Consider the following 26,327-nt stretch of genomic DNA (forward strand, 5'->3'; position numbering starts at 1 on the left):
GGGAAGCCTCACTACCCGAGAAAACTGTTGTCACTCCTTTACAATCACTGAATCCACAGCAACGTTGCCGTGGTTGCCATAGCTTCCATTCCGCAGGTAAAGATGGCCTGCTGCATCATCGTCCAAAACCCGCCGACTAGATCGTGAATTAATCGCGATGTAAGTTGTGAGAACATTGCTATTCGGTCCCAGACCTCGTTTCTATCCCGCCGCTAGACAAAATTTGGGCTGTGATAATGGTTTCCAATCCCCCCCCCCCCCCCCCCAAACCCGGACAAAAAAGTATCAACTTGGAGATGTGGTGCGTAATGGTTAGTGCACTTGACACCGCATGGAAAGGTCCGAGGTCGAACCCTGGCCGGGGCGCTGCGTTGTGTTCTTCGGCAAGACACTTTACTCATGCTGTCTCTCTCCACCCAGGTGCTTGGGGGTAACGCTGCGGTGGACTTGCATCCCATCAAGGGAGGTAGTCTCCTTCGCAGCCGTTATTAGGGGGGAGGTCGCTTCATGCTAAGGAAACCTGTATAAGCTCCGGCTTGTTGGGGCACTAGCATTAACAACAACGGGTTGGGGTTCCTGTACATTAAGCATACCTGAGTGGAGAAAGCAGTCAGAGAAGTTAGGAGAGCAGGAATGGCGCAGTAGTGAGAGCGCTCGCCTCTCACCAATGTGACCCCTGGTTCGATCCCCGAACTCGGCGTCATATGTGGGTTGAGTTTGTTGTTGGTTCTCGTCCTTGCTCCGAGGGTTTTTCTCCGGGTTCTCCGGTTTTCCTCCCTCCTTCGATCGGGAATACACGGCCCCACAAGCTTCTAGCTTTTATCCTCACCGTGTTTTTTAAAGGTTATTTATTTAAAAATATGTGCGAGTCACGGCTAAGTTGTTCAAGAACTTTATTCGTAATTCTACTACGTTTACAAATTAATTTCTTTCGCTATGAAATTGCTCTTTTTAGTTATACAAAAGTTTTTTTTTACCTTTTACTGCATCTATAGCCCGAGCAAGTGACTTAATAATGCAGAATCTGTCAGAATCTCTACTATAAAAAGATCAGCTATAAAAGTCCCAGTCAAAACGATCCAAAATGGTCCCGGTTCGCCCGTGGAACGTTCCAGTTAGGGTGGCCTGGGTACGAATTATGGCTGGCCGTTCTTCAGGAGGCTGCCTTCTCTTTCTGGATGTCTGGTTGGTTAAAAGCCATATAAGACTGTTATCAGCTTTGATGATTTAATAATTATGTGCGCATTAGATATTAACAGTGCGATTACATCGTGAAGTTCAGTAGCGGTCTCGGTAGTCGTGATGAGCACGTGATCACCGCGTGCAAAGTCGTTCGAGAGAGCAAGTACCGTTCGTGCAGACATCGGTCCTCCAAAAATTAGGCGAGTCCGCAATTGTCGTTTCTTGGTCAGTGGTTAACACAGCTTCGTACATCTCTCGGCAGGCGCTCGTACAATTTCTTATTGACAATCAGAATCGGGTAATTTTTCGTGCACGATGACGGTACTTGCGCTCTCGATCGTTGTTTACTGAGGCGAAGAACAAAAAAAAAAGAATGAGAGGAGAGAGAAGGGAAAATGCTGTCGTCGAAAAACAAAGGAAAAGATTTATCCTTTCTCGGAGAGGTGATTGAAACTGTGACTCTGAGCTGATGTCAAAAAGTGACAAACTTCAAACCTTCCACAGTGTTAAGTGCATTTTTACAAAGTGCAGTGTATTGTGCTTTGTTATGTTGAGTTCTGAAGAGCTTTTCATCCCATTTTTTAATTTTTTTTAAGGATAAAACACAGAAAATAAACACAAACGGCTAACTGAACTAAGACTACCTTGCTATGCTGTTGTTAGCTATTTATACTTGTTGCAGTATTTTACAAGACAAGAAAAACACTCAAACATATCTGGGCTCATTTAACAAGAGCAATTTTATTTTATGGGCAAATTCAGATTACAGTCATGCACTTTCCAGTAAATGTTTAATTCTGCCCTTAAACATGCTTTCACTTTGATCACAAAATAAAAATACTATTTTAATTTGAATAATATCCTTTCTTAATTTTAATGTATAAACTTTTGATTAATTTTAGAAAATATTTGGTTTGGAATTCTCTTTTAAAATAAGTTAACATCTCTTTTAATAATCTATTAACTCTTTAATGGCAGTAACTTGCAAGTCCAAAATATGCAACTCTAGATTCTGTATAATATTGATTTTTTTTAATTTATAAAAAAAATAATTAATCCAAATTATAGAAAAGCAATTAATTTATAATCCAATAAACTCAACATGAAAATGACTTTTATGCACTTAGTTCATGTAGTGAGCAATTTTTACCTTTTTTCATACATAAGTAGACATTCCACTGCGCTAGCAAGTTTTGTGCCCGGTACACCATTGATGCTAGTTGCCACACAATTGCACTTTTAGCTATTTTACCTGCATATTTTATTCTCTATCTAACTCCTTACCCAAGTACAGTTCTCTTTCTAACCAAAAAAATGTTCTCAAACCAAAGGGCTTTTCTCTGTCTAACCTAAAATGCTATTCCTAGTCATTCCAATAACTAAACTACGTGGTATAAGCTCTCATTGGGTGTCTCTCTACTGTCTCACTTCATAAACCAAGTGCACAAAAGTCACTTCCAATACATGCAAGTCAAAATCATTCCAGCGCACTAAACATAGACCTCACTGCTTTTACATCATCACCAACGACTTGACACAAAAACTCAAGCCTACATGTTGCAAAAGTTCCACAAACCAGACATGTTTTGTGACAGAAATGCTATTAATTTTCGGCAATCACAAACTTATGAAAAGTTAAAAACCCTAGCTTATAAATGTGAACAACTTTTTACTTGGCTTTACATAATCTCAATGTGGCCATTTTCTTCAACAGACTACTACTCTCAAATATTTATCGGCTTTCAAACTACAATGTTCAAAAGTGCAGACAAGTTTGAAGACTGATCATGCATGGTGCTAGGAAAGGATTCGGTTACAATGCTGTCTGTTAAATTATTTCAAATGTCATTCAGTTTTGATTGGCATCTGTCAATCAAAGATGTCTTGTCCTTTACAACAATGCACACTTGCCTGATTTGTTAGGAAGTGTATTTTTCTCCTGCGGCTCGACGTGCTTCAACTTGGAATGGTCAAAGGATTTCACTTCAGCCCTCGTTTCAGTGGCCTCCTCCTTTATTTCTGAAATAACAAGTACGAATTGAGTATCAGCTATTGTTGAGAATTGGTAAAAATTTTAAAAACAATCATGAAAAAATAATTGGATTGCCCTTAATGATAGCTCATTAATGCAACTCAGAAAAAATCTAATGCCCTGATGTTTCAAAGTAACCTGCAGCCATGAGAGGCACCTGGGAATGAAGTTAAGCCTACATATGTCATGGTGAATAAAATACCAATCGAGTGAGGGAGGAGCTGGCTTAAGGAAGGGGTAGGGGTTGGGACAGGGAAGGGGTGCAAGCCCAGGGGGGGGGGGGGTACTCCGCCTTGTAAATGACGGGGATGATCGAATGAAGGCAAAAATCAAGACCCAAAAAAGTCCCAGGGTCTTCCGACATTACCCAAAAAAATCCCTAGACCAAAAATAACCCCCCAAAAAATCCCTTGTCAAATTACCCCAAAGAAAGAAAACCATTAAAAATTGAATGCTTGTGTTTGTTTGTTTATTCATCATAACATAAATACGCCAAGGCCGCAACAAGGCACTTTAGTTATTTTTGATACCCAAAAAAATCCCCTATATTAATCAAGTCACCCAAAAAAATACTTGCCAAATTTTCCAACCCAAAAAAATCCCGGAATCGAAAATTTCAAACCCAAAAAAATCCTTCGATTATCCCTGTCATATACAAGCCGGAATACCCCCCTGGGGGTGCAAGCTGTATTGGCGGAGCAAGGGTTCTGGGTTATGGAAGGAAAAAGAGGGATGGGTTAGGAAGACATATTAGCAAAAAGGGACGGGGAGAGGGCTGGGTTAAGGAAAAAGGGGGATTGCTTAGAAGAGGGGGCCACCATGGTTTATAGGTTAAGGAAGAAAACACAAAGTCTTATGGTTTGATGTTCTCTAGGCTTCAACTTGAAAGCAATTTTCCTGAAAATCTAATTTCTACCACCCTATCAAAATATACCTTCCTTGGTAGGCAAATGCGACTTGTCTGCAGTCTCCACGTGTTTCAATTTCTTTGTGGGATCAAATCCTTCAATTTCCTTTAATTCAGCGGATTTGTCTGGCAACTGGTCAGGGAGGAGTTCTTCTCTCAATGTTTGCGGAGTCGGCGTTGGGTTCTTCTCGTCTGTTTCAACGTGTTTCAGTTTTGATTTGTCAAACGATTTCACTTCAGCTCTGGAATCGGCCTTTTCTTCTTCAATGACTAATGAACAAAAAATTAAAATAATAATTACCATTAATTTTATCATAGCTCTGTCATTTAATCTGTGTAAATTTGTAGATTGTGTGGTTCCAGAAAATGTCCATACTCCCCCCAAAGAAGGGATTGGAAATTCCTGGTGGTGGGTGGTGTCTGAATGGCCAAAAACTTAAAGGAAATGTATGAAGCTTAATTGGAATTTCCAGGGTTTTTTTGGTGGGGGGTCTTAGGGAAAATCCCTTCTGTGGGGAAGGTATTGATAATATATGGAACTACACATTACATAAAATTTATAAATCAAACAATCAAATGTAAAAATATCAATCAAGATCATCTCAAGATCAATGTTAAAACCTATCAGCCCACCTGACTTTGTTGGTAAAACTTCTTTTTCCTCAGTCTTAACATGTTTCAGTTTGGACTGATCAAACTTGGCGACTTCAGACCGATCAGGGAGTTGATCTGGCATCATTTCTGCTCTGATATCTAAAAAGATACACATAATGAGGAAGAACATAAATGGAACAGAATCGAACCTGGTAAATTAAGGCTACATTACAATATTGAGTGGAAACCTTGTCCTTTCCTAAACAGACATTGGAATTTAAGGTAAAGACTGTGTTTGAGTCTAGTAGTCCACCAGGCCGGAGTTTATCCCGGTTTCTCTAGCATAAAGAAACAGGGAATTTTTCTACCCCCTTCCCCCAATCGGATGCTTGTCTATCACACGGTTACCCCCGGCATTAAATTTGCCAGTACGCATTTATACACCTGGCCCCAGTTGTTAAAAGCGTGGATAACGCTATCCACAGGATACAGTGGATACAGTAAAAACCCGAGTATAAGAACAAGTGGATTAAGAACACCCAGGCCTGATTTTAGGAAATAAAGTACCATTTATATAAGAACACATTCAGCCTGAAAAATGAAAGTTGTTCTTATATGGAAAAATATCAAAGATCAACACTACTTTTCATTGCACACATAATAGTTCCACCCCAATTACAGTACAGTATTGCCTTGATTTATCAATTTTATTAAAATTAAAATACAATTGTGTGCATATATATTGATTTCATCTATTGGTAGCCTAGTATGTTCCTTATTTTAAGAAACCTTTTTTTTATAACAACACTTAAGAACACTTACAGGCTGATTTTGCAGATTATAACCCTTTATATAAGAACCAAATCAGCCTGAACCGCCAAAATAGGTGTTCTTATACGTAGGTTTTTACTGTAGCGTAGTATGTTTCGTCAGCACTTATCCGCTGGACAGCAATTTATCCGGTGGATAGTGTTATCCACCCTTTGAACAACCTGGGCCTGGGTGGAGATAGGCACTATCAGAGTTGAGTGTTTTTCCCAAGAACACAATAGATTGCCTCAGCCAGGGCTCAATTAACCCAGACCGCTCAATCTGGTGTCCACTTTTGACTTGGTTATTAACGAAAGTTGCTTAAACACCAATTAAGATGGCATCAAACATGTGGCGCTGTGGCCTATTAGTGTGCTGGACTCTGGATCGAGCGGTCTGGGTTCGAGCCCTGGCCGGGGCACAGCGTTGTGTACTAAGGCAAGACAATTTACTTTCATTGTGCCTCTCTCCACCCAGGTGTATTAAATGGATACCCATGAAGTTACTGCTGGGGGGTAACCCTGCGATGGACAAGCTTCCCATCCAGGGAGAGTAGAAATACTCCTAGCCGCTAAATGCTTCAGAAACCGGGATAAGCTCTGGCCTGATGAGCCACTTGGCTCGGCAGCAGGCTTTACCCTTTTTCCAAACATGTTCTCCAATGTAAAATAACATACTAACCTCCTGCTCCTGGCAGTGTGACTTTTTCACTTGTCTCCACATGTTTCAGTTTACTGTGATCAAACGATTTCACTTCAGCTCGAGAATCAATGGCCTCTTCTTTGATATCTAATGGTGATAACACAACATTTAATGATCAGAGGGATGGTAAATAAGTGAAATGTTTTCAAGTGCAAGCATTTTGTCTGAACCACTCAGAATCATTGTCTATTTTTAACATGCATTAATTAAGGTACACAGTCAGGGCTGGAAAAATTGCTGTCTGGTCATTGGGACTAGTAGATTTTCCTGCCGAGCAAGTATAAACTTTTCATTCTACTTGCCAAGGGCCCAGGGTCCATGCACGTCATCTGCCCACTAAATTGTAAAAAGAGTAAACTAAGCCAAGCAAGTCCAGTCCTATCCCCCACCAGGGGGAAGGAACTAAGCAAGCCAAGCAAGCAAAATTTAAGAGCTGCTTGTCTGAAGGCAAGCTGAAAATCAAGTTTTATCAAAGCCCTGACACAGATCGTGTTAAAATCTTGCTGATGGTTATAGCTTTCCTTTCAAATCGAGGAGATTCCAGCCTCACCTTCTTTTGAAGGAAGAACTGATTTCTCTGTGGGTTCCACATGCTTGAGCTTTCCATGATCAAACTTTGCTACCTCTGAGCGATCAGGTAGGACATCGGGCATCAACTCTGCTCTGATGTCTAAGGCAAAAATAACGACACAATAAGGAGTTGGAGACAAACCTATGTGCCATGTATGTCACTGGCACGTAGAGGGATAATGATGATTGTGATGGTGACAACAACAACGAGATGTATATGATCTATGGTCAAGAAAGAGGAGGTAGAAGACAAGTTGGGGGAGGGGAAGAGGGGGGAGGAGGAGGTGGGGGGAGGGGAGATGGGGGAAGGAGGAGGAGGAGGGAGAAGGAAGGGGACTGAAGAAGGAGGATGAGGAGGAGGAAGAGGAATTTTTCCTCAATCTTTTTTGAGGAAAACCAACTTCACCTGACAGTGGTTCACAAATGGGCCCTTAAATAAAATGATGTGTGCTGAAAATTACCGAGGGAGGAGGAAGAAGGAGGGGGGGGGGGGGGGGAGAGGGAGGAAGGACGAGGATGAGGACAAGGGTTGCTGGTACTACTGCAGGTAACACCGGTATTTTATCCGGTTGCCCTTAGGCTAACAATTCGCCTGGAGCTACTTCAACACTTGGGTGGAGAGAGAGAGACTGAAAATAGCTTATCAAAGCACACAACTTCAACCCTCACTAGTGCTGGAAGCTGAAAATCCTGAACCAGAATCCAACACATTAACCCACTTTAGGCACCACACAGGCCTTGTAAAATCATACATAAAGACTTGAATAATAAGCACACATACTTCCAGCTCCGGGTAGAGTGTTCTCTTCTTTAGTTTCAACATGTTTCAACTGACTTTTGTCAAATGTTTTAACTTCCGCTCTGGAGTCTACAGCTTCCTCATCAATGTCTGGAAAACAACAAGTTTGATTACTTTGATTACCATGTTGAACCCCTTATTACTGCTAGTTGTTAACCATGTTAAATTGTAATGAACTAGAATAAAAAGTGCTGTATGTTATAATTCATTCACATACACCATCTCTAGGTATAAACCAGCTGTATTCTAAACAATATTTCCAGTACTTTTGGGGGGGGGGGTGCTCATCTTCTTCTTAGGGGTTTAAATTGTATTTGGGCCACGCCCACAAAATAAGATTCTGGTACCTTTTAGGGGTGTTTTCGAAATTTTCCACAGGGACAGCGGAGCCAGGGGGTGGGGGATGGGGCCTACGCTCCCCCAATATTTTTCGAAAAAATAAAGACTTACTAAGAAAAGAGTCTCTTAAGCCCCCCCCCCCCACTTCAAGTCACTAGTCAGCCCTCTCAATTGGAAAAATGTTCTGCCATCCCTGTACCGAAAAAGAGAGGGAAGTACTACCCCCGTCATTTTGTCTGCGAGAAGTACCAGCAGTGATGAGTGTTTGATGAATATTATACATTTAATCACCTACAAATAAGTGAATGTACATATTTACCTTGTTTACTTGGAAGAATAACTTTCTCTGTTGTAGGCACATGGTGCAACTTTGACTGATCAAACTGAGTCACTTCTGAGCGGTCGGGTCGTTTTGATGGAGGCGGCATCCTCTCTGCAGTAAGATCTGAAACACAAACATATAAAATTTTACACACTGCACCCTTTCAATGTCAAACTTAAAATGTCTCAAGGGTATTTAGCCAATAGCCATACTGGGTGTGATTATTGTTGCAATTCCTGGCGTTCTCAGGTAAAGCAGAAGGTGATTTTTGCGGTTACCGGGGCATACATTATTCTCTTACTTTTACCTCTAGTCTTAAGTAAGACCCCCGCCCCACCCAGCTCCAAAAAATGAAGATTTTTGTGCCAAAACTGAAAAAGCATGAAGATTTACCTTGTGCTGTGGGAAGACTCTTTTTTTCTTCAGTCTCCACATGTTTCAGTTTACTGTGGTCAAAACTCTTCACCTCAGCTCGTGAGTCGATAGCCTCCTCACTGATAACTAAATAAAAAAACAATTTTCAGAATTAACTTAAACTTTCGCGTAAGAAATGCAGAAGCCCTCAACCAATTTGAACGGAATAAAAAAATTGTCAATTCAGTTGAGCCGCATCTTGGTTGATATGAAACACACTCTAAAAGCAGCCAAAAGCCCAGTGACACAAAACTTGCAAATCTAGCGGGATATAGAGCTCTAAACAGGAGCCTGGGCTACTCATGGTTACACACTTTCTATTTACATGCACTTTTTTTGTATAGAAAACACATAGTTACTATGTAAGTCAAAAATATCTTCTTGTTGAGGATTTATTTTATTCTCACCAACCTAACCACACACAAACAATTTATTGTAAGAATATATTAATTATTGGACAATCATTACCTTCTTTGCTGGGAAGAACATTGCTTTCCTTGGTTTCAACATGTTTTAGTTTTGATGAATCAAATTTGGCAACTTCAGACACATCTGGTAGTTTATCTGGTCGCATTTCTTCACGGAGTTCTGAGGAAACAACAGCCGAGCGAACATGTAAGAATTTAAACGTGAATAAAGCTCAGAAGTCTTGGTAAAATAACTCTTGGTAACAATTATTATTGTGTGATCCCAGTAATTGGAATTTATAAGGGGGGGGGGGGGAGGTTAAAAGCCAAACCTTTTACAGTCAACTCCCGCATTGCAGACACCTCGCTATTACGGACACCCTGTTATTATGGACAGGAATTAAGTCCCGGCGAATAAGACTTACTGAAAATGACTCCCGCTACTACAAACTTTCTCTATTGCTAACACCAAATCGTGGTCCCAAAGGTGTCTGTTGAAGGGACATGGTCACCGTTCACGTTTTGAAAAAACTCCACCCAAACCCGAAATCAAAATACGCGTAGAGAACCTTCAGAAATCTGCTTAAATCTTCTCAGTGTTTGTTTTTCTTCTAAATTTTCCCATTTAGTGAAACACTGAGAAGATTGAAGCAGATTTCTGAAGGTTTGTTTTGAAAAAAGTCCACAGTGCTCTTTTTTCAAAACGTGAAAACTAGTGTCCAGGTCAGCGCGGTAAAGGGATGAAAAAGTCTCTGTCGAGCCAAGTAGCCGGAGCTTATCCTGGTTTCTATGGCATTATTATCTGTGTGTTAAAAAAATCGGTGTTCCGGGGTGTTCCGGATTTTCAGACACCCTTAGAAATCTATCATTTTGAAATTTTTTTCCTTAAATCGAATGTAGTTTTGAATTGTGCAAAATGATACTGTGAGAACTCAATTGCAATGCGACGGAGACAGAGTATTGCCCCAGTTCATTGTCAGAGGCTGTTATGGCATCAATTATTAATTCAATGTTTTCCTTCTCACAGAATTTACATAAGTATGCTAATTTATGTACAATGTCACGTAACCTTATAAGGAATAAAATTTGACTTGAGCTAAAACAAAACTTTCGATTTAAATTGCTCTCAATAAATACAACAATTAAATAGTTTTCATTAAACGCCACACTAAGTAATTTCCAGTGACAACCTTGGTCTATAAATTTATGAAGATTCTAACGAGTTCTAAGAGTTAGAAATTCTTTTAATCAGTGAAGAATATCACTCTATGCAAATAACTATCTCAGGGTCGGCAAAACAAAAATATTGGACACATTGCCATAAATATTGCAGTGCTTTATCTTGCAGGATTTTGAATTTAAAAATAAGAGACTACGCCTTAATGATAGGAAAAGTTAAATATACGGTGAAAGTTGTGCTACGAGACTTAAGTATGTGCTTAATTGCAGGCTTAGCTTTTATGCCCCCAGGGCAATTTTTGGAGGTTTTATACGAAACAGCATTGGTGCAGCATTACTAACAATAATTCTTTTGACCTGTTGAGCGCACGGCGATATAATAACTCGAAAACAGAAAGTAAATTCGAGCTCCGCTATTTCCGGAGTTCGAAAATTCGATGATTTAAATCGGCAATTGATCCGTCTTGAAATGGATGAGATGTATCAGATAATATAAATAGTTGGCAAGTATGGGAAATGGAGCTTGCTAATTACCAGCACGCAAGTTTGGTAACGCACGTATTTTTCTGATCGAGCGGAAAAGTATTGAAAACAAGCGCATTGTCTGGTATAAACGTACGTGACGCAGATAAGGTAAATTTTAAAGGTTTCCGCAACGCAGCACGAACTTGCTATAAGCTACGCACCCCACATAAACACAATTTATGCAATGTGGATTAATATTAAATAATTCCTGTACTAAGCAAGCGTATTTTAAACCCGTTTTTAGCCCCGGAACTTAGATGAGTAAATCCTACCTTGTGGTGTCGGGAGAGGAGGTTTTTTCTCCGTGGTTTCCACATGCTTTAACAATTCCTTGTTAAAAACTTCCACCCCTGAAAATGGCGCAGTGCGCTGCTCGTCTTCGATCGCTACGGATTATAAACAGAATAGAATATGAATAATAATTTAAAGGGTCTGCAAAGGACATGAAATTAACGCACTCAGCCTTTAAAAATTAAACAGAAACTGAAATGAACCAGATTGGTGTTTAATAAAGAAATGAACTTACTCGATTTCGATGGAAGTGGGTTCTTCTCCTCTGTGTGAGTTTTCTTCAGCTTTGAAGGATCAAAATTCTTCACTTCTGAACGGTCAGGAAATTCGTCTGGCTGAAGCTCTTGTTTAACAGCTAGAAGATGCAAAATTAAGGCTTATTTCAGGCAAAAACATCAACATATAGCGGCAAGCTGCAGGAAATTGGAATCCTCGCACGGATTGAATAGCTGCATGAAATATGGAGCTAGTATGGCGTAAAAAAACAACTTCATTTGATCGCACGCTCTCTCTCAGGCTTCGAAGAACACACCGTCTTCAAATACGCCCACCCCTTTTACATTTAAGGCTTCTTGCACGGAGTTTAGCTTTTGAAATAAACAATGCAACTCAAATATTAGCGTGGAACCATCTGTCCTTCTTTGAAAGGAAGTCCACCAAATTCTTCAGTGGTGCAGATCATTGAACGTCTAGCGAGCTATGATTACTTACTTTCGCTGGAAGGAAGGGTATTCTTCTCTACCGTCTTCACATGTTTAAGTTTGGAAGAATCGAACGAGGAAACTTCCGAAAGACTTGGTTTCTCGGCCATATTTTCCGACTAGTAAATTATGCGAAATAACCTTCTGAACTGCAATCCACAACTAGCCGAGTTTCGCTTCTTGGCTTGCACAAGAGAAGTGAGGCCCGCCCCCCAGACACTGATCCTATTACCATATAAGGAATGGCGTGACACATTCGATAACAAAAACAGCCTTCTAAATACATCTTGGAGTGTTTGTCATTTCTTTGATCTTTGGTTCTGCACAAAATTTTTCTGTTTTTCTAGTCAAACATTGAACTCAGAGTCAAAAAATATACAGTGCAAGTTGAACTACAAAACTTATTTTTACCGGTTTGAAAAAGTGCCAAAACATTTTGACTGCTTTTTAAAACCAACAAATATACCAGGTGATATCAAGAAGTCTTGTGATAATTTTATTGAAATATTTTTCAGCCAAAATATTTTCAAAAAAGTGCTAATTTTAACTTTTCCTCTTTGAGTATTTGTAACTTGTTCATTCCGAGGAAATATAATTTTGTAATATTCATTTCCGTGGATAAAATTGTTCCTTAATTCTGACACATTTCCTAGCTTTCTTTATCAAAAGAATGATATTACATCTGGTAAGTTTTGATTTATTTTTATAACAAAAAATCCTTTCTTCCCAGTTTATCAATAATTTAACCTTCTGCCCATTCACTTCCCATTCATTTATTCCAGTTCCTCCAATTTTTTAAAAATATTTCTACTTGACCTACTTCCTTGTCGCAAACAATAACTTCGTGAAAAAAAAATTGCATCAACTCCAACCTCTTTCCACTCCTCCAAAAATATCATATTAATATACCTCAGGTTATGATTTTTTGGAACAACGTAATTTAGGAAATCTACAATAGTTATTAAATAAAATTATGGCCAAAAATCATTGACTTTAATTGGAAGTTTCATATGAGTTTAGCAAAACCATTCATGACTAAAAATCCAAGGAAAAAAACTTAATTTACTTGCTAAACCTTGTGAAAGTCAAAACAGTTAAACTTAAAAGTTTCTGAAAAATTTATAGGAATATTACAAGTACAATGCTTGGGTTGTCAAATAAGATCCAATATATTTGTCTTTTGGTTTGTTTTTTATTTTCACATTGTTTCTCCATGTTCAATGATTATTTATTTTTATTTGACAACCACAGGCCTTTGTTATGATTCATTGTTACATAACAAATTTTCAGATTTCTGATTTGCTACCTTACTGCAAAATACCTAATTATAAGAAATTAACACTGCAACATGTTAAGTGCATTATTTTTTGTGAGCATTAATTTCTGCAACGTAGTTTAAACGGTCTGTTTATTTCCAAGACCTTAATTTTAATCCAAATACTGGATATCTTTGGAACACATATAGCAACTAGGAAACAAAAAACCTCAACTTTTATAATTTGTAGATATGTCATCTGCAAAATTTCCAGTGTATTCTTGCTTTCAGAAGAGCGGTACCACAGCCAAAATTTCTTTAGAGGCATAAAAAATGGCGTTAATTGTCTTCATTTTAAAAATTTTCACTGTTCCTTGCGTTAATTTACTTTATTCAAAAGAAAATTTCCCTTCAATGCGCGTTAATTAAGTGACATATATAACCTCAAAGACCTTAATTTACGGGAGCATTAATTTCCTTTAACAATAAGGTAGTCCTATTGTATCTTAAAAAATGTAAAAAAACAAATCCTATCCAAATATAAACTTTAAAACTTTCAAGGAAAATAAATTTCAATGATACAAGTCTATAAGTGCAGACTAAACAGCCTGGAACAAATAAAAGCCCAGCACTTTTCAAGTTGTATAAGTTCAGGTCTGACACTTAGCATGGAATTTACGGGAAACTGTTATCACGTCATATCACAGCTGTTGATAACTCAGATTAGGTATGACACCATGCATGAATTTTTGGATAAATAGTTGTTACGTCATGTCTCCCTTGCTGATAGCTAAAATTAAACATAGGTCAACATGTTCACTGAACCCTGAAGTATTGGGAAATTGGAAAACACTTTGGGGAAAATAACATAATTTTAGAATAAACTAATGCACTTAAAATTGAAAGAAATGTTATATTTCAGAAAAAAAGAGAATAAAATTGTATAGAATTAAGAATCAAGCCAACCTTGTTAGCTATTCCATCAAACCTAACGTCATTTGAATGTAGATTTGCTTCAATACCCTTGACGACATGGTTGAATGATAATGAATCCATAAAACACATATATGTCTCTCTGTTCTTTCTTGCATTCAATGAGTTATTGTTTGAATGTCCAGAATTAAAATTAAACCCACAACTATTCTTTAAAGTTCTTTACATCCAATTTATCCTACAAGAAGGAAAGTAAATAGACAAATTCTGGGTTGATCTTAAGCTGAAACTCTGATCTTATATCCATCTTATCACTTTGAATCCGTGGAATGACAGACATGTCCAAATAAGGTTAAAGGGCAATTAAATGTGTTATTTACAAATACGTCCCTCATTTAATGCCCATTTACAGTTATCACACAATCACAGTCAACCAATAAACTGAACCAGCCCATACATGGTAATAACAGCATTAAGGTCACAAAACACTGTGATTTTATTTTAAACCTCAGCAGCACAATGATTTCTCATACACTACAAACTTAATCTACTAATCCAAACTTAAATCTACAAAGCTACATGTGAAGTCAATCAGTCCCCATGGATTGAGTAAAAAAATTCCAAGTACAAAGTAATATCTGTACAGTTCAAGAAATAATAATAAAAGTGAAAATAGGAACAAATAACTAAGTTAGCTAGAACAATGTTATAAAAAAACTCTTCTATCTGAAAATAGAATACTAATTCTTGTTTATGATTTCATTTTGAAGACTTCAATTTTATTCTAAGAATTTGGCGGTACAGTCGCCTTTAATGACTTGCAAATCATTTTGTATTAAATAAATAATTTTCAGTATTAAACCAAAAGGACAAAGCATATCCAATATTTTTTTTTCAAAAAAGAATAATATCATTTATAATAAAAATTCAAAAATGTACAGTCACCTTAATGACTTGCGAACCATTTTGTAATAAATAATCCAAAATTGAATTAACTTTGCCACACTAGACTTTATATACCACTGATAAATTTAAGTACTTACTACAACAAAACCAATCACATAGGATTTTAAACCCACAACAAACACCAACAAAAATGCTCCCCAAAGCATTGACAGTATTTTCAACCCTCTTTTCCATGTAAGGAAATTGGGTGAAAGACTCACTCTAACTTGTGCTCTAAATATATATTAGACTTGTGTATTATAATCACTGTACAATTTGTATAATATAATAATTATATTCCTCTCTGTGTAAATTTCTACTCAGACAGGAATATCATACCATATTTAGTAACATTGGTCGAGGGTAAGTGTTATTTGAATTGTGAAGAGTTTGATTCAGAGCAAGCGTTAACGAATCCACGACTTTCAATAAGATTTGAAGTATGTAGAAGTATGTGGCTGCTCTTGTAAATGTGTAATTATCAAAAGCAAGAACTGAAACTACCACCTTTTTATCAAGAGATGCAGGAATTTTATCCGAAGTCTCTCAACAGAATAACTGCCAGAGTTGCGGCAGGGTCTTACCGAAAGCCCCGGTGAAGCTTAACAAAAATGAACTGCTAGAAAGGTACAATAACTTCAATCCAAAAGGAATCAGAATCCATGAAACCAGTACAAAAAAAATTGATAATAGGACAGCTACATCACTGAATAAGCTCTTCAATGAAGCTGTTGTAAAGTATCATTGATCACTTTTCTAAATACATGTTGGTGGTTCAATGACGCAGCAACATGACCAGTGTTAATATATTTTACTGTGCAACCAGGCCAAATTTCACACGGACTCATCACATTGTCTCGTGGAATGTACCCATCATGTTTTGCCACCACAAACCTAGCAAGGCTGGGATCTACTGGTAGAGCAAAATTCTTTAGATGCGTCGCTTCATCCATAACAAAGTTCATGAAATCGACAGTCTCTGATTTTGCTGATGAGTCTTCTCTGGTTTTGATCTTCTTTAGAGCAGACGGTAAGTTTTCAATAAAAGTAGATTTCAAGTTATGGTAGATATCTTCTTGTTTAAGGTAAAGTGTTTGGGATCTATTGTCGTTCAAATTTGTCTTTTCTTTTTCCTGGAAAGACTGAGATGATGAGCTTAAATTAGAAAAATTTCTCACACAACTTTCTCTCAGACAATCATCATCATCATCATCAAATTGGGTGAATGTTGTTCCACTGATGGGGACGTAATTTAGTAAATTGTTCCTGTAGTCTTTATTTGAAAGTTGCTGTTGTAAAATGTTCCATGAACAAGACTTGCTCATAACACCCTAGAAAGAAAAGCAAGAAATCAATTACTGTTTATGAAGAGGCAAATTCTGTTCCAATCTGTTGAAAACCAACTGATCATTGCTGGAGGACATCCTTGTTTTTGAACAAGGGAATAACTAGAAGAATTTCAACCCCCCTTCCCCGAGGGGAACCGAGGGGTACTCCCTATAAAGGACTATTCAGGGAAGCTCCACCCGAAATTAAAAGGGGTGCCTTTATCTGGAATACATGTAGTAAAGGAAAGGGTAGGAAAGGTATCAAAAGGGCCCTACAAAAATAAATCAATGCATGTACCATATTACAAAAAAATTCTGATTTGTCAGTGACTTGCAGATCATTTACTTATCTCTGCCTGAAGCATCAGCTTGTAACACAGTATTACATGTACTGGTATTTCCATTAATTGCTTCTCACAAACAAATCAATTTTTTTCCTCCAACAGCGTATACTTTCAAAGTTATGTGACACATTACTTAATGACTGGTCCTGGAAGAAGTCACTTAATTCTGTTTTCCTCAAATCTCAATGTTTTTTTTCCCAACTCTGCCTTGGGAAACACTGAGATTCTCGGGATACAAAATTAACCAGTATTAAATATTTATTACTTATTACCTCTGTAAAGACACATGATGCTGTACTCCAAGACAAGCAAGGTACAATAGCAAGTGGTTTAGGCCAAGCAGTACATGCAAGAGAAGCCATGTGACCACCCATTGAAATCCCTGTGATTCCCAAGGGCCCATATCCTTGGCGTTCACACCAGTTTAGCAATACAAGTGATTCCAAAATCAAGGCTGCACCCATCACAAATAAATCTACAACATGCAGAAGGCTGGAACGAAGTTGATTCTTTGGTTTTCTCACGCCATAGAAAGGATTTTCTAAAAGTACCGATGCAATGCCATGTTCCTTCGCCAATGGTTTGGCCATCAGATTTCTCCTCCGCCAAAAATGGTGGTCTCCTGTCCCTGCAAGATGGAGACACGCTGGTTTCCGTCCATTTTCTGGCCATTTCTTTGGGACAATGACCTGAAAATGAGCTGTTTCGCTTTCTTTAGGTAACAGACCCGGAAAGTGCTGAGCTAAAGGGGATGTAAAATGTCCTTCTGTGATGTAACACGATTCTTTGGTCCACGATTTCTTGAGCTTCACCGGGTAATCTGCAGGAATGAGAATGTTACATTTTGTTCTATCCGCGACCGTCTTTCGAGCTTCCAACAGGCGTTTATAAACTTTTATATCTCCCCATCCCCTCGAGAAAAAGGAGGATATAATGAATCTTCGATAAATTATATCACTTTTGCTTGCAAAACACATTTTGAAAGCACAACATGCATGCAAAGTGAATTTCGTTTTCGGAAGCTTAGTGGCCAAGCCAGCTTCACTGCGTCACAAGACTTGAATCGATTTTTACTCGTAGGATCAATATTGGAGATCGTTACTAGTCGTTATAGCATCGGGACACTTTACCAAGTCGTTAACCAATCGGACAGCTACTCGGAATTGCTCGTGATGCCGAGTGTTGGAATGCCGTGGGTATGGCGAGCGGATATGACCGATGTGAGTCACAAGTATCCTTCCGCTAAAAAATTCAGGATTTTCGTTGTCTCGACAATGGTGTAGCCGAGTTGAGTGCTCTTAGCGAATCAATATACAAGTGGTAGTGATGTTTTAGTGAACTTGGCCAAAAACTAGACACAACGAGTTCGAAATGAGCGTTCCACTTCGAGCGAACATCTCGCGAGGAAACCCCGAAAAGGTCTTCGATTTGATCGAGAAAGTCGGCGGAGGGACTTACGGAGATGTTTTCAAGGTTGGCCCTTATCAGATTTATTTGCTTTAAAACGTCTGGTTTGCTTAATCCTCAATATACCAGCCATGTTTTATTAGATCGTGCAATTTTACTGATCGAAATTAAAACACTTTCTTCAGGCCAGAGTTATTTCTACCGGGGAACTTGCGGCTGTAAAAGTTGTCAAAGTCGAACCAGGCAAGTGATTAACTAATTAATGTGTGTCTTTTATAAATTTTTAACAGTTACTACACTTTTCAACCGGCTCTATGAGAACCCTCTGCTGAATTAAGCTGATGTGACATAGGCCATAAGCTCATAGCAATATAACTCAAGAAATTATTTCCTTTTTAATTCATGATCTATTATTTGTGTAATGGCAGTGTCGACCTTGTCATGTCAACAGTTGTCCATTTCATGTTCTTTGCATTAACTACAAACATGGAGTTATTTGTTGTTTAGGCTCTGTTTTCGTTTACAAATACTTCTCATGTGATGTGATGTTTTGTTATTGCAAATCTTCTTAAAATGGATTTGTGTGCTCAGTTGCTTTCACCTTGTTGACGTATTGTGATGTAAATTATCTAAGCCACACGGATGGCGAACTCAATATTCCCTCTCATTTGCAAATATCAAACAATGAAAATGTTACTTTTAATAACTTCACAGTATTTTAATATGATATATGATGAGCTTAATGGCATCTTTAAAATTCCATAATCATGTCTTTATTCCAAGCCGTTCAATTTTAAAATGACTGTGCATTCATTTCACAGTTGGCAGCTTAGGTTAGAACCATTAGAGACACGATGAAATAATTATTAAGCTAATGAGTTAGAGTTGAAATAAAACACATTTTTAATGAAGGGCAATATGGCATTTTGATATTAATTTTTATAATCGCCAAGATGTTCTGTCTCATGAAATGTTGAGTTGTCAAGTTTAGTAGATGAGACCAAATAAAATGAGCCTGAAAATGATCCATGGATTGACTTTTTTTAGTTCGATAATCAAAATTAAACAATTGTTAGGTAGCTCATAAAAAGAAGTACTGGTACTCTTTTGATACTCTGCAATAGCAGAAGCCGACTAGTTATACACAGGCCAGGAAAAAATTGTTTTTTGGTATTTCTGCCAATCACTTTTTCTGGTGATACAAATGCAAAACCTTATAAAAACATTCTGCAACATTATATTATCCCTCAAAGTTTTAGTCACTCAATAACTATAGAAACACTTGCCGTTTACTGGTATGTGATCAAGCTGGAGTATAACTGTATTGGTGTGATGTTTTTGAAGAAAACAAAATTGTTGTGGATAGGATTTTTTTTAGGTTTTATCAAAACTATAACAAAATTCTCGAATGTGATTGGTTATCAACAGCCCAATTTAGTCGCCAAATTTTCTTTTCACTCGCCATTGCGACCAAAATGGTCGCAGCTTGAAGCACTGTTTAGTTAACTGTTATGTTTTTCAGTATTCACAAAGACTTTTAACCATTTCACCGGTAAAGTTTGTTTGTTTCTCAAATTTTGTCATAGTTTTGATTAATTGGTAACAGGACTTCGTTTCGTCCAATTCTGTCTGTAATCATATTTGTGATTACACAAATCGGACTCCTGCTTCGCGGTCGTCCGATTTAGTTAATCACTCGTATAATTACAGACCGAATTGGACTCCACTCAGTCCTATTACCATTATTAATCAAGTTTGCATATTTGGGAGTCTCTGATGTGAATTTAAGTATAGTTTGTGCACATGGTTTGTGAATAAGTGACTATATGGCTCATTTAGATTCATAGAAATCTATTTGTACAATGTAGTTGACCATCATTGCGGATTTTCAATATTTGCTACTTAAATCTTTTTTTCAGGAGATGATTTTGAACTGATTCAACAAGAAATTGCTATGATGCAAAACTGTCAACATCCAAACATTATTCAGTACATAGGAAGCTATATTAGGTATGTTATGTGATCACTTCAAGTCTTTTTTTTTTCTTTGTTCAAATGGGGGAACCTGCTCTCTAAAGCCTGGTTTTCATTAGCGACGCAAGTACAAGCACAATCACGCGAAAAGGAAAAAAAATGACCCTTGTGCTTGAGCTTGCCGCAAACACAAGCACAAGCATCAAAATGCAATGCACTTGTGCTTTTGCTTGTGTCCAAGCCGTTTTCACATTGGAATTTAAGAGCAGTTATCCTTGCGCTTGTGCTTGCGTCGCAAGTGAAAACCAGGCTTAAGAGAAACAGCATTCATTTCTGCGTAGCTTAGTGCTGACTCCTGGTTAATTTCACTAGCTCAAAATTAGGAGCATATCATCATCATATACCGGTACATGTACTGTATCCTATCAATGCCTAGATGGTATATAGGGCTTCAGTAATTCCTCCAGGGACAGCCACTTTACAGGCCTCTTCCTAGCCTGCATTGCAAGTGTTCCTGCAGTTAAGGCGAAATTAAGGGAGGGCAGAAAAATTAAGAGGCAGGGGCAGGAGAAAAGCCGTTTTCACGATTGAATAAGACCTGTTATCCTTGCACTTGTGCTTACGTCGCTAGTGAAAACCAGGCTTAAGAGAAACAGCATTCATTTCTGCGTAGCTTAGTGCTGACTCCTGGTTAATTTCACTAGCTCAAAATTAGGAGCATATCATCATCATATACCGGTACATGTACTGTATCCTATCAATGCCTAGATGGTATATAGGGCTTCAGTAATTCCTCCAGGGACAGCCACTTTACAGGCCTCTTCCTAGCCTGCATTGCAAGTGTTCCTGCAGTTAAGGCGAAATTAAGGGAGGGCAGAAAAATTAAGAGGCAGGGGCAGGAGAAAAGCCGTTTTCACGATTGAATAAGACCTGTTATCCTTGCACTTGTGCTTACGTCGCTAGTGAAAACCAGGCTTAAGAGAAACAGCATTCATTTCTGCGTAGCTTAGTGCTGACTCCTGGTTAATTTCACTAGCTCAAAATTAGGAGCTTATCATCATCATATGTACTGGTACATGTACTGTATCCTATCAATGCCTAGATGGTGTATAGGGCTTCAGTAATTCTTCCTCACTTACCTTGGTGAAAAGCTTACTTTACGGGTCTCCTCCTAGCCTGTACAGCAAGCGTTCCTGCAGTTTAGCCGTGCGAGAATTTAGGAAGGGCAGAAAAATTAAAGGGAAGGGGCGGGGACAGGAAAAGAGCCCCTCCTCCTGTTTTTTGCACTTGCCTGAATTTTCACACTGCCAAATGTGGAAATCTCTTTGCCATTGGTACAGGAATGCTTGGTACACAGGTTAGCTTCCTTCCAACACTTTCACCCCAGTTCCTCACTCTTTTTTCTTCCATTCTATGTCAAGTTGTTCTGGGAATTCTATCACTTCTCCAGTGTTTTCAATAAGCAGTGATGGCTCACGAAAAGCCCTGAAACCCCTGCTTCTCCTACCCATTGGAAGCCATGCGAGGGAGCTTATAACTGGCTGTAATTTCACTAGAAAACAAAGACTTGGAGTACATTACATGTAATTGTGAAAGTTCAAAGCCCAGAAAAGCTGGTTGGTCTTGTAAATGAGCCAACGTTGTTTTTTCTTAGCGACATACAGTAAGGCCAAAAAAAAGTCTGCATACAAACCTAATGGCACTAAGTAAACCTAACCAAAGGGAAAGAGAATACTATGGGAGTATTGGGCACTCATACACTGTAATAATAGAGGTGTCCATACACTGTACATGTACTTCAGAGATAGTAAGCATTTATTAAAACTTTGGCCTCTTTTGGAGCATAGTGAGTAAGCTTTCCATATTAAAGGGACATGGTCAGCGTTCACATTTTGAAAAAAGTCCACCTTAAGGTCGCGGGGGATATATACAGCATGAATAAATTCATGAAGCGAAATTTTGCTTGACCTGCATCTTTTAAAAAGCTTATTCCTCGGCTGTTATGAATGCGATTAAGCTCAAATTTTACAGAGACATAAAGAAATGATAAAAGATTATGTATGTCATCTTTTATGTGGTAGATTGTACCTACGGCGATGTTATAGCCACGATACTGCCAAATTGGGAAGAACATGATTTCGTGGCAGAGTTTGTAGAACGAGTAGGAGACAGCACACTGTGATCTTGTCAAAAACTAATCAGTCAATATCTCTAGAGTGTCATAACAGAAGCGGATTTTTTAATTTAAAGTTTTCCAGCAAGTTATGGCGGTTTAAATGCGCAAATTTTAATTGAATGCCTTCTACCTCTTTCTAAAAGCGCTCTTTTAAAATTCCGCCTCTGTTATGACACACTACAGTATTCCTAGTTTACCTCTCTGCAGTGGCAGCTCATGAAGTTCTATATCCGCGCTGAATTCTCTGCCACAAAATTGTCGGAAAAGTCCAAACTTTGAGATTTCCGAAGATGTCCCGATCAAAAAACGGTTTCAAAATGGTAATCATGGTAATTATATTCCACGCTTTTATGATGAGAACAATGCGTTTTCAAAGAGACAAACAATTCCAGACGCAAACACATCAAATCACGCGCGCGTGCTCATATTTCTTATGCAAATATCTCGTCGTAAAGTTCTCGATGTCAGTCGTTGAATTTCGTGCATACGCTTTAAATAAATGCATAATGATGAGCCTAAGGTGTCCCCCGCGACCTTAACCCCAAATCAAAATACATGTAGAGAACCTTCAGAAATCTGCTTCAATCTTCTCAGTGTTTTTTTTTTCTTCTAAATTTTGCCATTTAGTGAAACACTGAGAAGATTGAAGCAGATTTCTGATGGCTCGTTTTGAAAAAAAGTCCACAGTCTGTGGTATTTTTTCAGAACTAGTGTCCAGGTCAGCGCGGTAAGAACACTGACCATGTCCCTTTAATAGGGGGTATGATACATTGAATGTCTATCAAGACAAAAATAAATACAGAAAATGATTCTAGTTTTCTTGAAAACAAATAATATACACCCTGTAATGTATCTTTCTTGCTTTCCCTAGTTACAGTATTTTAGCATTCAATATATCTTGGATATATTGTACTTCTGAAATTTTTGTCTTGACATACATGTATCTATTAAAGTGCACCTAGCCCCCGAAACAATACTTTCAAAATTGATTGTACATGAATTAGAGAGTTGAATGGTTAAATATTTCTTCATCTCAATGTTGCGTTTTTAAGTTATGAAGGTTTATTTTTCCAATATGTTAATGAGTATGGCGTCTACCCAGTCTTCATTCAATATACAGATTTTGACTGGTTCACACAAGCAGTATTTAAAAAGCATTATCATAATACTCGCAATTTCCACAATTTTTATTGTAAATTTGGTGTCTGGTAATGGCGAGTAAATAATGATATAAGCAAAACAAGTATGCTTAAAAGCCTGGGTAGACGTCATACTCATTAACATATTGGAAAAATAAACCTTCATAACTTAAAAACGCAACATTGAGATGAAGAAATATTTAACCATTCAACTCTCTAACTCAGGGCTCGACACTAACGGTGGTCAACTGGACATTGGCCAGTAAAAATCACGTCTTGGCCTGTAAAAGTTTGGAAACACAGGCCATTTTGGCCTGAAGAAACTCTTGACTTCAGATTTCAGATTAATTGAGAATTATTTGCATATGTCACTTGTAAAACTTTACAATATCAATTACTTGGGCTTTTGAAATGAAAATCTTTTCAAAATTTGAAAACAGACTCACAAATCAATGCCATTTGCCCTGCACGTAACGTGAACAATGAAATCTGCCATGTTGGCCGGGTATTTTGTCTTGGAACTGGTCATGTAGCCGTGCTCAGTCCTTCTCGGACGGATGAAATGAACATCTTTTAACATGCGACTCCAGCTGTCGGTCATTTTGTTATGTTTTGCCTATCTGTTTTGCCTGTCTTGCTTCAAAAATTATGGCACAGAAGCAATTGTCTGACTTTTTCTTGAGCGTTAAAACGAACAAGAAATGAGAATGAAACTGTGAAACAGCTTGAAGAGAAGCAAGATGAAAAAGACAAGGAAGAAGTTGAGAAAGGGAAACAGGTTAAGACTATGTTATGAAAATTCAGAGTTGAGTGGAAGCAGTTGTACATGTATCCCTGGCTGGACTATAAAGATGGGAAAATGTTTTGTTTGTGGTGTTGTGAGTATGGTAACCTGTCAAATGCTTCGTCTTCCTTTGTCACTGGAGGATGTACAAATTTAAAGATCAATACGCTTCGATCCCACAATATCTCAACTGCCCCAAAAAACCCAGCGGCAAGCCGTTCAACCATTACTTTAGCTTAATTGTAGTTAACCTAATTATTTGAGCTGCTTCTGCACCTGGCCAGTACAACTCGCATTTTGTCCAGTGCAAATCCGAATGCACTGGACAATGGACCAGTACACCAAAAAGTTAATTTCGAGCCCTGTAACTCATGTACAATCAATTTTGAAAGTATTGTTTCGGGGGTTAGGTGCACTTTAACTAAGTCATACAGTGTAATCCAATACTTGTATATATATCAATGCTGGTGTGAAAAAAGAATGATTAGTTTTTTTATTAGCTGGTTAATTGTGTTCTTGTTTATAGGCGGGATAAACTGTGGATTGCAATGGAGTTTTGTGGAGCAGGATCAGCTCAGGACATTTATTGCAGTAAGTTTAAAGGGGCTAGGTCACGGTATTTTAGATAATTTTATTTATTTTCATTAATTAAGAGCTCTTAACTTTAAATTGGCGGGCAAATGTCTCTTTTGACAAAATTAGGGCCACGTAACAAACGAGGATGATTTTCGAGCATTGTAAATGACACTTTCATACAATTTGACATAAACTGGAAAAAAATCAGGCTGACGTTTTTCAAGTTTACCCAAACGCAATCCGTTTTAATCTTCTCGAATTTTGCCCATCCATGCCCCCTTTTGGCGTTTCTGTGTTTCTTTTAAGTTCTTCTACAGTTTTAAGCCATTATTGTGATATTTCAGTTAATTCTGTGAACAGTTGGTCAGTGCCGAAATTGCCTAAAATTGCGTGACATAGCTCCTTTAACTAATCATTTAAATTGGTCTTGCACAAACAGTTTATCACATCCCAGATCATTATGTGTTCATTAATAAATAAGGAATCTAATTTAATTGTTGCTTCTTTTTGCAGTGACTGGACCCTGTTCTGAGCCTCAGATCTCTTTTATTTGTGTTGAAACACTGAAGGTATGTTTCTAAGAATTTTCTAAGATGTGCTAGATTTTAAAGGTGGAACTGCAATTCAGTATATTTTTGGTTGCCTTCAGTTGATGACTAAATGTGGATTAATTAATATTTCAGGGGTACATGTACACCCTGAAAATTTAACCTGAGTAGGGGTATGCTGTACAAAGGAATCCAAGGCATAGGTGCACCTGATAATTTATAGGCCACAAAATTTTATTTTTACAACCCAAGTATATTAAAAAAAAAGCAAGCTAGTACATACATGTGGATGTAAACCTCAACTAGTGCCTGTCTAACTCTAACTGACATTCTTTTTGTATTACAGGGTCTTGCATATCTTCATGACAAAAACTTAATGCACAGAGATATTAAGGTAGTGTTGGATATGTAAACGAAGATTTTAACAACATTGCTCAAGTGCAATGAACAAATCACATTGTCACACCTTGTCTTGTAGATTTCAATGACTCATATTGCTTTCTACTAAAAAAAGCTTTAAAATATGCTTGCTCTTTGTGTCCAATATCATTTGAATCAAACATCCCAGAAGTTATGTATCTGTCATTGAAATTTGTTTCTCTTGTAATTTAAAGAAATGTAATGTTTTACAATTTTCAGGGTGCAAATATCCTGTTGACAACCCAAGGCAACATCAAGCTTGGTAAGTTAGTGGACGGTGTTACCCTATTTGTGATTGGGTAACTACAGTCAACTCTCGTTATAGCGGACACACTCAGGGCGTCGTTTAGTGTCCATTATAGTGAGAGTCCGTAATAGCGGGAGTCATTTCCAGTCAAACCTTATTCCCCGGGGATCAGGATTTTGTCCGTAATAGCGAATGTCCGCAATATTAGCGGGGTGTCCGCAAGGCGAGAGTTGACTGTACTCCAAGTTAAAAGGTCCATACAGCACTTATAACCTGAGCAGTGATCTCTGTTAAACCCACAACCCAGAAAACCTGTGAAGGGTGTCACTAGTAAGCGCTAAAGCTGTGTGTTGCATTCTGCAACATAAAGTGAAGAAGGCCTGCTAGTGATTTACTTTGGGGAGGGGACAACAGGGGGGTCTGAACTCCCCATTTTCCTGTACTATTTACTCCTGGTTTCTGCACCTTCTTTAATTT

At 38.1% G+C, this 26,327-nt stretch overlaps 3 protein-coding genes across 3 annotated transcripts in view; 1 reads left to right on the plus strand and 2 right to left on the minus strand.

The window, feature by feature from the left end:
- Nucleotides 1–876: 876 nt before the first annotated feature.
- LOC144630693 (uncharacterized) lies at nt 877–11,960 on the minus strand. Its single transcript, XM_078489068.1, has 13 exons — nt 11,785–11,960; nt 11,309–11,428; nt 11,055–11,168; nt 9,140–9,259; nt 8,651–8,758; nt 8,255–8,380; nt 7,579–7,686; nt 6,778–6,897; nt 6,207–6,314; nt 4,755–4,874; nt 4,149–4,391; nt 3,094–3,201; nt 877–1,182 (listed from the first exon to the last, which is right to left on the minus strand). Exons 1-13 carry the CDS (start codon nt 11,882–11,884, stop codon nt 1,154–1,156), a joined length of 1,524 nt encoding a protein of 507 aa, XP_078345194.1. The 5' UTR covers nt 11,885–11,960; the 3' UTR covers nt 877–1,153.
- Nucleotides 11,961–15,538: 3,578 nt separating this feature from the next.
- LOC144630698 (protein ABHD18-like) lies at nt 15,539–17,567 on the minus strand. The gene is made up of 2 exons (XM_078489076.1): nt 16,852–17,567; nt 15,539–16,238 (listed from the first exon to the last, which is right to left on the minus strand). The coding sequence occupies exons 1-2, from the start codon at nt 17,554–17,556 to the stop codon at nt 15,627–15,629; spliced, it is 1,317 nt and encodes a 438-aa protein (XP_078345202.1). The 5' UTR covers nt 17,557–17,567; the 3' UTR covers nt 15,539–15,626.
- A 182-nt stretch (nt 17,568–17,749) lies between these two features.
- LOC144630682 (mitogen-activated protein kinase kinase kinase kinase 5-like) overlaps nt 17,750–26,327 on the plus strand; it is a 32,068-nt gene continuing 23,490 nt past the window's right edge. The window contains exons 1-7 of the mRNA XM_078489055.1: nt 17,750–18,052; nt 18,172–18,229; nt 19,906–19,996; nt 24,586–24,650; nt 25,149–25,204; nt 25,530–25,577; nt 25,823–25,865. Of these exons, the coding sequence (XP_078345181.1) occupies nt 17,951–18,052; nt 18,172–18,229; nt 19,906–19,996; nt 24,586–24,650; nt 25,149–25,204; nt 25,530–25,577; nt 25,823–25,865 (463 nt within the window). The 5' untranslated portion in view covers nt 17,750–17,950. The remainder of the gene's footprint in view (nt 18,053–18,171; nt 18,230–19,905; nt 19,997–24,585; nt 24,651–25,148; nt 25,205–25,529; nt 25,578–25,822; nt 25,866–26,327) is intronic.

The sequence above is a fragment of the Oculina patagonica genome, chromosome 11, assembly GCF_052425735.1.
Source record: "Oculina patagonica isolate OP01 chromosome 11, crgOcupat, whole genome shotgun sequence".
Lineage (NCBI taxonomy): Eukaryota > Metazoa > Cnidaria > Anthozoa > Scleractinia > Oculinidae > Oculina > Oculina patagonica.